Source organism: Syngnathus scovelli, chromosome 14, assembly GCF_024217435.2.
Source record: "Syngnathus scovelli strain Florida chromosome 14, RoL_Ssco_1.2, whole genome shotgun sequence".
NCBI lineage: Eukaryota > Metazoa > Chordata > Actinopteri > Syngnathiformes > Syngnathidae > Syngnathus > Syngnathus scovelli.
The window spans coordinates 5,404,052-5,414,971 of NC_090860.1; the positions used below are offsets into that span (position 1 = coordinate 5,404,052).

Genomic DNA, 10,920 nt, shown 5'->3' on the forward strand with positions numbered 1-10,920 from the left:
AAAGTGCACGCAGTGATTGGTTTATTCCAATAGTTTGCCATCACAACGTCGGCATGAAAAGATATAAATAGATTAACCCCGCGGTGGCGGCGGGAATGTTTCCGTCTGCTACGCTCGCTTCCCGCATCATGCCTTCATAAAAGCTGGGACATTATGCAAGTGGCCGCGGCTATGAAGATCAACATGCACCGGCGCTACGCTCTTACAAAAAACCTTTTTCCAGAGCTGCTTGTTTGCTTAAATAAATGCAATGTTGGTTCTTTTGCTTGGAGACATGGAGGCCAAATTGCTTGAGTGGTTCTTGTGAGGTTCCTCTTAACAACAAATACTTGATAGGGACAAAACTAAAGTTGAAGAACAAAAATAAAAAACACACAAACAAACGGTCCTCGCCGAGTTCACGTCAAGATGTCACCGAACGTAACGATGATGAGTTGAAATGAAGAAAAAAGGATGTTTCAGAAGAGTCGGGCACCGTAGCCAAATGTCTGTTTGATGGCTTCAAAGTAGAACCTGCGCCAGCCGTCCTTGGTCCGATCCTCATCGTCGTTGGGAACCCCGCGACAATCCACACGCAATTCCGTCTCGCTGCTGCGGTCCGCCAACGTCAGTGTCACAGTGGCGTAGTGCTCTGAAACCGATGCAAATCAGTCACAAAATTAATCAGCCGTGCTTTGTAGTCAGAAAATTTTCCAGAGGCTTCGAATGATTACGCGAGTAAGAAAATGCTCGTAATTCACCGCAGCCATGCAAACGTATCTGAGCGGAAGCCTGGAGTTCCTGCGTGTGTGCAAATACATACCACAAGGCCAGTTGTTGTACCGCCACTTCATGACTATTTTCTCATCTCGCACCTACAAGCAGGAGTTAAGAGAAGCACTTAAACGCAAAACACCAACAAGCACGATCAAAGATTTTGCTTCTTGATGAAGACACCACATCTCACCAACTCCACGAACTCCCCCAAAACATTTCCACCGAGCAGACGAAACTTTCCTCCTTTCTCTCCCTCCACTGTGGCCGGAGCGTGCGTGAAGGCTTGAATCATCTGCAACAAGCACAACATGCTAGAGTGGACGTCGATAATGCCGGCGATGACATTTCATTAGATCGGGGCGTCAAACTCATTTTTTTCGTGGGCCACATTGTAGTCATAGCTTCTTTCGGAGGGCCATTATGACTGTTAACCCAAATAAATGTATGAGCACCTCATATTATATACAGTAAAAGCTACAAAACAAACTGACAAATATTTTTAAAAAAATATATTGAAAGAGAAGACAATTTGCAATTCTAGTAATGACACACAAATTTGATGCACAATTTGTCTTTGCGGGCCACTTTTCAGTTTTTTATTTGTTAAAGTTTAAATTATCCAATAAATTTCATTCCACTTGACGATTGTGTCCCACTTGTTGATTCTTGACAAAAAATTAAAATGTTATATCTTTTGCCCCTCCGTGAGTCGTCACCTTATCGTGGTGGAGGGGTTTGCGTGCCCCTATGATCCTAGGAGCCATGTTGTCGGGGGCTTCATGCCCCTGGAAGGGTCACCCATGGCAAACGGGTCCTAGGTGAGGGGTCAGACAAAGCACGGCTCACCCAAGCCCCTTATGATGAAAAACACAAATGGACTTTGTTTTCCCTCGCCCGGACGCGGGTCACCGGGGCCTCCCTTTGGAGCCAGGCCTGGAGGCGGGGCTCGAAGGCGAGCGTCTGGTGGCCGGGCCTTCGCCCATGGGGCCCGGCCGGGCATAGCCCGAAATGGAAATGTGGGTCCCCCCCCTTCCCATGGGCTCACCACCTGTGGGAGGGGCCGAAGGGGTCGGGTGCAATGTGAGCTGGGCGGCAGCCAAAGGCAGGTACCTTGGCGGTCTGATCCCCGGCTGCAGAAGCTGGCTCTTGGGACATGGAATGTCACCTCTCTGGCTGGAAAGGAGCCCGAGCTGGTGTGCGAGGCAGAAAGATTCCGACTAGATATAGTCAGACTAGCCTCCACGCACAGTTTGGGTTCCGGTACAAGCCCTCTCGAGAGGGGCTGGACTCTCTTCCACTCTGGAGTTGCCCACGGTGAGAGGCGTCGAGCAGGTGTGGGTATACTTATTGCACCCCGGCTGGGCGCCTGCACATTGGGGTTCACCCCGGTGAACGAGAGGGTAGCCTCCCTCCGCCTTCGGGTGGGGGGACGGGTCCTGACTGTTGTTTGTGTCTATGCACCAAACGGCAGCTCAGAGTACCCACCCTTCTTGGGGTCTCTGGAGGAAGTGCTGGAGAGCGCTCCTTCTGGGGACTCCATCGTTCTACTGGGTGACTTCAATGCTCACGTGGGCAATGACAGTGAGACCTGGAAGGGCGTGATTGGGAGGAACGGCCCCCCCGATCTGAACCCGAGCGGTGTTCTATTGTTGGACTTCTGTGCTCGACACGGATTTTCAATAATGAACACCATGTTCAAACATAAGGGTGTCCATGTGTGCACTTGGCACCAGGACGATGCCAGAGTCTGGTCCGCATTTCCGGCAGTAAGTCGGATTCGTTCCCAGTGAGGGTTGGACTCCGCCAAGGCTGCCCTTTGTCACCGATTCTGTTCATAATTTTTATGGACAGAATTTCTAGGCGCAGCCGAGGCGTTGAGGGGGTCCGGTTTGGGGACCTCAGCATCGCGTCTCTGCTTTTTGCAGATGACGTGGTGCTGTTGGCTTCTTCAGGCCGTGATCTCCAGCTCTCGCTGGAACGGTTTGCAGCCGAGTGTGAAGCGGTCGGGATGAGGGTCAGCACCTCCAAATCCGAGTCCATGGTCCTCGATCGGAAAAGGGTGGAATGCCCTCTCCGGATCGGGGATGAGATCCTGCCCCAAGTGGAGGAGTTCAAGTATCTTGGAGTCTTGTTCACGAGTGAGGGGAGGATCGAGCGTGAGATTGACAGGCGGATCGGTGCAGCGTCGGCAGTAATGCGGACCCTGTACCGGTCCGTTGTGGTGAAGAGAGAGCTGAGCCAAAAGGTAAAGCTCTCAATTTACCGGTCGATTTACGCTCCTACCCTCACCTATGGTCACGAGCTATGGGTCGTGACCGAAAGAACGAGATCTCGGATACAAGCGGCCGAAATGAGTTTTCTCCGCAGGATGTCCGGGCTCTCCCTTAGAGATAGGGTGAGAAGCTCGGTCATCCGGGAGAGACTCGGAGTAGAGTCGCTACTCCTCCACGTTGAGAGGAGCCAGATGAGGTGGCTTGGGCATCTTATCAGGATGCCCCCTGGACGCCTCCCTGGGGAGGTGTTCCGGGCATGTCCCACCGGTAGGAGACCCCGGGGACGACCCAGGACGCGCTGGAGAGACTATGTCTCTCAGCTGGCCTGGGAACGCCTTGGGATCCCCCGGGATGAGCTGGGGAGAGGGAAGTCTGGGAGTCCCTCCTAAAGCTGCTGCCCCCGCGACCCGACCCCGGATAAGCGGAAGAAGATGGATGGATGGATTATATCTTTTGAAGCGTGAAATGTGGCGAAATGTTGAAAGGTTCAAGGGGGCCGAATACTTTCGCAAGGCACTGTATGTCTCTCAGCTGGCCTGGGAACGCCTTGGGATCCCCCGGGATGAGCTGGATGAAGTGGCTGGGGAGAGGGGAGTCCCTCCTGAAGCTGCTGCCCCCGCGACCCGACACCGGATAAGCGGAAGAAGATGGATGGATGGACAGTGGCTGTTTTGATCTACCTCTAACAGCGGGGTGTGTCAATTGACGCGCCATCGATGCGACACGTTACCGTCACACATCACATGTTGTTGCGCATGTCATGTTAGCGCGATCGTCTTGTTCGAGCGCATGCCCCAAGAATGTAATTGTGTGAGGATATCGTAGCGGAGTTTACGAGTGTAATTGTATCATAATATAGAGATGAAGAGAACAAAATCAACGTCGCATCAGCCTTCAAAAGAAAGTAAGCAGGCTGAAGCGCCAGGCCACCCGTGTTTATCACAACTACAACAACAAAGCACGCGCCCACAGTGCTACAACGGCCAAGCAGGCTCTCGAACATCTTCAGAAGCTGCTTGATACAGACAGCAGTGACAAGTTTGATGACGTATCAACAAGCAGTGATACCGAAGAATACGCAGTAACATCTTCGAGTTCCGATGACGTCACATCAGACATAGAAGGGGACGCGGTAGAAGCGGAGGCGGCACCCTCATACAGAGAAGAGGGGGATGCTACAGAAGTGGAGGAGGCATCTTCTCACAGACAAGAAGGGGATGCTACAAAAGGGGTTGCTGTTCCAGTCAGTGCTCCACACAATGAAAGTAGGGTGGGATGTAACGTTAGCAGCAAAGATGGCACAGAGTGGGAGATTTTAGGAGTAACAGCACCCCTTGGACGAATGCAGGTACAGAATGTATTTACAGCAAAAGCAGGTCCTACAAATTACACCAGAACACCTGTTGATGCATTCAGACTACTTGTTGATGAAGGCATGACTCGTCACATCAAGTGCTGCACTCTTGAGTATGCCCGCACGTCTGATCCCTTGTGGGATATATCTGATAATGAGCTTGATGCATTTATTGGGTTGCTGTACTTGAGGGTGTATGAATGCCAAGAACTTTCCACTAGATTTGCTGTGGTCAGAAAAATATCGACGCCAAGCCTTTCGTCAAGCAATGCCTCGTGACCGATTCAGAAAAATAAAAAAGTACATCCGTTTTGATGTGAGTTCCACTTGTGGAGAGAGGGTCAAGAAAGACAAGTTTTGTTCGATGTCATGGGTTTTGGACAGATTTGTTGAGAACAGTCAGAAGGCATATATTCCGCAGGATTCACTAACAGTGAGTGGATGAACAGCTGTTTCCAACCAAAACTTGCTGTAGGTTCACTCAATATATGCCAAATAAACCCGACAAGTTTGGAATCAAGTTTTGGGTCCTTGCTGAAGTTGGAACAAAGTACTGCCTCGGTGTGAAGCCATATCTTGGGAAGGATGAGCAGAGAGTCAACAGTTTGGGGACACATGTAGTGATGACACTTATGGAGCCGCACTTTGGCGTGGCTACAAAGTCAGTACTGACAACTTTTTCACAAGCAAAGACCTAGCACTGAAGCTTTTGGAAAAGCGGACATCAATAGTTGGCACCATGCGATGAAACAGGAGAGAGATTCCAAGCTCTTCAAAGATGGCCACTCACGAGTCAGTATTTTACAGGTCTGGCTCCATCCAGTTGATCAGATACCAATCAAAGCCCTCTAAATCTGTTGTGCTGCTGTCAACTCTGCACAAAGGTTTTCTGTGCTAGACAGATGGCAAAAAGAAGCCAGAATCAATCCTGTATTACAACAGCAACAAATGCCGACATGCTTGACGCAATGTGCCAACAGATGTCTACAAAGGCAGGATGCAGAAGATGGCCACTTGCAGTGTTCATCAACATTCTAGATATGGCTGGAGTCAATTCGTGGATAATCTACAGTCACTGGCACTAATATCTCACGCAGGGAATTCTTACGTCAGCTGTCTACAGAACTGACATTAGCTTAGATGTCAGCCAGGAATCCTGTACCAATGGCAGCGTCAACAGCAACGGGAAAATTGACAACAAGAGTGACTTGTCAGATAAAAAGCCACAACAGAACTGTCTGTGATGTTTGGAAACGCCCTGTATGTGCAAAATGTATGGCTAAAATTTGCATCGCCTGCAAAGATAAGGCTGCCTGATATTCGGGACAAGCACAAACATGCAAGTCTGTGACTGAAATGCTTGTGAAAGAACTTTGTTACACATTATTAAACTTTGTTACATGGATAACCATACTGCGCATGCTATAATGTTCAATTGTGTCAATTGACGCATCTACAAACCGGATACGGTTGAAGTTGGGAAATTGTGTAAAATGTAAATAAAAACAAAATACAACAATTTGAAAATTTTTCTCAACCCACATTCAATTAAATACACTACAAAGACAACATATTTAATGTTCAAACTGATAAACTTAATAATAATTAACATAGAATTTCATGGTTGCGAACGGTGGCAAATAGTACTGAGAAAGCTAAGAAAAGCTCATCAAACAGCTATTTGGAACATCCCACATGTGATCAGGCTAATTGGGAACAGGTGGGTACCATGATTGGGTATAAAAGGAGCCTCCCCAAACATGCTCAGTCATTCACAAGCAAGGATGGGGTGAGGTTCACCACTTTGTCCACAACTGCGTGAGAAAATAGTTGAACAGTTTAAGAACAACATTTCTCAAAGCAAAATTGCAAGGAATTTAGGGATTTCAACATCTACGGTCCATAATATCATCAAAAGGTTCAGAGAATCTGGTGAAATTCTCTGGTGAAAAGTGCCACGGCCAGAAACCTAGACTGAATGACTATGATCTTCGATCCCTCAGACGGCACTGCCTTAAAGACCGACATGACTGTGTAAAGGATATCACCAAATGGGCTCAGGAAAACTTCAGAAAACCTTAATTTGGTCCGATCGCGCAGCCGCAGCACGCCGGTCGCTCACTGTCACATAGCTTTAAGAGCGTCTTTGTGTTTTAGGATTGCTTTACTGCTCCCACTTGCTTCCTTTGGAGGCATGATTACAGTTGATGCAATTCTCAGAGTAACGAGAATGTAATAACGAAGGGAGTCAGTTGGCATGCGGGTCCTCTCGGCTCATCTCGCGAGGTTCGACAACCGAAATTTTGTCTGACATCCGAAGCAAAAGAATCTCGAATTTTTTGTTCGATATCGATTTGTTCGAGAACCGGGACGTTTGAAAACCGAGGCTCCACTGTATTTACATTTTACACAATTTCCCAACTTCAACCGAATCCGGTTTCTAGCTGTTCTAGGTATAAACTGCTGTATCTTGCACACAAGTAATTAAAATAAGTTTTTGTCTTTGTTTTTTTATTATGCATGCTAAATAAATAAGTCAATTTTTTTCTGATTTTTCCTACAAATGCGTGTTAAGTATCCATGACGCAAAGTTGTGATGCGCGTCAATTGACGCATCCAGCTGTTCTAGTGAGAGACCGCACCAAAACAGCTTGCTCTGAGCCGCACCTCAGAACAAGTAGAAAAGGGACCAGTGACCTATCAAAACGAGGAATTCAGACAAAAGCATCGCTGTTCCACATTATATAGACTATATCTGAATGAGTAAAACAGTAGAATTTATTACCGTGATACGTGGGCTTTAATGGGAAACACTAGAGAGGCTAATGAAAGCAGCTAAAGTTCTAAAGCTTTAAAGAACGCACAGTTAAACACAAACGGTAGCGACTGATGTAGACGGGGAATTCAACAAGACTCACGGGAATATCTTCTATCCTCTGTGAAAAATAACTCTTTACTTGAGCTTATTTGCAATCTCCTTCTGTTTTCTCATTATCAAACAGACACAATTCAAGTGTGAATGAAGATGCAAATATGCTCAAAGACCAAGTAGGAAGCTACAAAAAAAACGGAGCGGCTATACATTGTCCACCACTGCCAGAAGAGGGCTGGGCAACGTATCCGCTTCTCACCTCCTGGTTGACAAAGACTTTGAAGAGGTCTGCCGGGCTGGTGAGGAACGTTTCTGTCAACCTGAACTTGCACGTGGGAATCTTCACGCCCGTGTTGGCCGCTGGCGCTGAGCTGCTACTTGATGAAGAAATCTGCACCCCGCCCCCCCAGCAAAAAAACAAAACACAAAAAAACCCAAAATGGAGTCAGCGCGTCTTTTGCTGAAGGAACGCCTGCAGAGATGAATGTGAGGTACCAGAGTTTTGTCCGTCTTGGCTTTGGACTGCGAGGACGACTGCAGCGGCGCCACGCCGTTGGCTGTCGGCAGGATCATCCCCTGAGTGAACTCTGCGCGCACGGAAAAAATAACCCGAGTTACATACGTGTCGCCCCAAAAAGGATCAGCAACATCTGGGTTGACCTGATTTCAATAAGCCCACGTAGCTTCCCAGAGCCTCGCGTATCTTCTCAGCTCCTCTGGATTTCATCAAGTGGACCAGCAGCGTCTCCGGTTCATCTTTGTTCAGTGCAATGCTAATCTACGAGAAGATGACAACACAAGTGTCACTGCTCCAACAACAACGCTCCAAGTGTCCCATCTTGACTGCTTACATCCAGATCCTCCATATCGTTCTCATCAGACAGGTTAGGAATCTCCACAGAGCCCTGGTATTTTATTCCCGATTTGGACATTCCTGTTAAAACAAAAAAAAGTCCAAAGGTTTACATTTTCACAGGCCGACGATGTTGTAGATCGATATCTCACAACTTTGACCAACCTGTCCAGGTTGCTTTCAGGTTCCATTCATAGAAGAAGATCAGTTTGCCTTTGCGGTTGTTGATGGACGCCTCACCCTCCACCTTGCTCACCTCAGTCACCTCGCAGCTTCCTTCGCCGCTCTCCACCCGCAGGCCCAGCAACAGACTTTTTAACTTATCCGACGACCAGCTTGTGGCATCTCGTTCCGTCCTGAGGAGGAAGCAATTGTTACAACTTGAAAAGAAGTCATAAGAGTTCTTTAAAAATCCGCACTTGTAGTAAACCTTTACGCTGCATGCACCAGCACTGGGACTTGGGAAACATCCCACTCGGTTCTACTCAACTATGACTGATGTCTTTAGCTTGCGATCCATTTTTACCAAATATCTTCTTGTGCAGATGTTTTAATTGTGTTTTAGGGCACATCTTGAGTTGATGGTGTATATCATAGCAACTTGTAATACACTGGGAACCTAAGACCTCCCAGACCGCGCAACATCGTATTTTTAGCACTTGTCAAATGTGCGGGACTACTGCACAAGTCTTGGGGATTGCGCTAAACATTTCCAGAAAAATGTTGTTCCATCAAGTCACCATGCCAATGGAGTGTGGTTGCCATGGAGAACCAACTCAGAGGGCGGAAGATGACGCTTGACACGCTGACTGGCTGTGACGACATTTGATTATGAAGCCAGCTCAATTTTCATTTGCATATGGTGACATGCTGACAATATGACAATTACAAACTAGTGCAAGCAATGGTTTTTAGCTCTCGTTGCCTGTAAATGTTATACTCTCATTTGAAATCATTGCACACAAAGAAAGAAGAGAACACACATTTGGCAGTGTAAGGAAGAAGAAAATCTGCTAACTTTTGTAGTAGTGCACAATTTTGATTGTGCCCAGCTAACTCACGATTATCTCCAATAATCATTCATCGTGAGTACCCAAATGACTTGTGGAATGAACATTTTAAACAAAGTGTGGTAATAGTTGGGATTTAAACAGCTGAAAGCCATTTATTTATGTAATGCTGCAAGAGGAGTTTAAAATCAAAGTATAATGATTTTTGTTTGAGAGCATTTAAGATTTAAAATTCACCTGCAATGAATGTGAACCTACTCAAGACGTACTTCGAGAGCTGGTTCGCTGTTTGTTAAAGACTTAGTCCATAAGCGGGTGAATGACAATTATCAATTCCTTTAGTAACACTTTTCTCGCCTGTGCTACTTTAGCTGTTAGCTTTCAGACAAAATTAACCTAGACATTTTTATATTAGATATTTTACTACTTGTTAATCAAGCTTAGCGGTAACAAGACGAAGCGTTGCGACAACGTTGAAAGACCTGGAAGAGCCCCAATGTGCTCTTTTCGTGCGCCCCCCGAACGAGGTCGGTGTGCTATTAGCATTAGCCGTCAAGCTCGCAGACTAACGTCCTTTCTTCGCGCCTCACCAATGCCAGTTGTTGACGTTCGTGGCGTCCGCTCGCTCCTCTACGATCCAGCGAGGGTCTCCTTCGCCCCACTTGGCCATCTCGGCTGTCGTCAAAAATAAAATGGACCGTGACGAGAGTGCTTTGCCGACGCCGGTGTGGACTCGAGCTCGCACACGTTGCTTCTAGAAGTCTCCGGCCGGCCCCCACGAGAGAGTTTACTCCGCGAGACGAGAAATTGCTGGAAACGGAAGTTGTTGAGAAGGGAACGCCTCTTTTGCCGTGTTTGGTTGGACTTCTGTCACACCGGATATCCGGCCCAATCCGAAGTCTCGCGTGACGTCTCCGCTCGCGACTCTCGTCCCTTACCTCGGCTTTTCAAGATGGCCGCTCTACTTGGTCGAGCACCCGAGCGAGAAAGTTCAGTTGCAGTTTCTATTCACGTCATTTTCTACGTGTTCTGTGTCATTTAACACGTACTGCTACTTTGTGATGTCATACATAATCAGTGGTGAACTAATGCTAACAGTGGCTAGAGGACTAGCCTTCGCTACAGTAGAAACGATATATGGATATGAAGTAAACGTAGCCTACTCAAAATTCACCAATTTATTATTAGTGGCATGATAGAATACGTGACGACAGATAACACAAATAACATACACAAACTGATTGCTCTGAAGTATAGATATACTCTTAGGAGGCCACCTTCCAAAAATGCCAGTTCATGAATGCAATCATAGTTCATAGTCATGCCGTCAACCCAAAATAAATGCTGTAAAACAGCATCATTGATATCATTGAGCCCCCTTCCAGAAGAAAAACTGTAGATGGTGAAACATCCAGATTATTTGTTATCAATATCAACAACCCACCCATGAAAAGATTCAACACCCTGAAAAAATATGGATTTTGAAACACCTACTCTTTTCAGGTGTGGGTATTTTCACATCAGAGCCCCTTTTCTGCCAACACCCATACTTATGGCAATGGAAGCGTTCCAACACCCATCTTTTTTCCCAGTGAAATGGCTCAACATCCACTTATCAATGGAAACTGTGGGGGAAAGAGGGTGTTCTAAGACACCTACCCAAAAAAAAGTGGGAGTCCACACTTTTGCAAACAAAAGCTCAACATCCACACTTCTACCCGGTCAATGTGGTCGGTTCGCCACACCACTTTTCTCGTAACCCACCCGGAGAAAATGTAGACAACTAGACATCGTACCCCCAC

At 47.0% G+C, this 10,920-nt stretch overlaps 1 protein-coding gene across 1 annotated transcript; it reads right to left on the bottom strand.

Annotated features, from left to right (window-relative positions):
* Nucleotides 1-4: 4 nt before the first annotated feature.
* Nucleotides 5-9,947, bottom strand: ahsa1b (AHA1, activator of heat shock protein ATPase homolog 1b). Its single transcript, XM_049739982.2, has 9 exons — nt 9,709-9,947; nt 8,274-8,464; nt 8,107-8,189; nt 7,916-8,033; nt 7,751-7,842; nt 7,515-7,646; nt 947-1,048; nt 803-854; nt 5-631 (listed from the first exon to the last, which is right to left on the bottom strand). The coding sequence occupies exons 1-9, from the start codon at nt 9,786-9,788 to the stop codon at nt 459-461; spliced, it is 1,023 nt and encodes a 340-aa protein (XP_049595939.1). The 5' UTR covers nt 9,789-9,947; the 3' UTR covers nt 5-458.
* Nucleotides 9,948-10,920: the final 973 nt, after the last annotated feature.

Excerpts from the sequence above, each read along its gene's own strand:
- ahsa1b (XM_049739982.2), bottom strand. The coding sequence starts at position 9,788 with ATGGCCAAGTGGGGCGAAGGAGACCCTCGCTGGATCGTAGAGGAGCGA. Across the intron at positions 1,049-7,514 it reads AAGTCTTTGTCAACCAGGAG|ATGATTCAAGCCTTCACGCA; the intron begins GTGAGAAGCGGA and ends TGCTTGTTGCAG. Across the intron at positions 855-946 it reads TGGGGGAGTTCGTGGAGTTG|GTGCGAGATGAGAAAATAGT; the intron begins GTGAGATGTGGT and ends TCCTGCTTGTAG.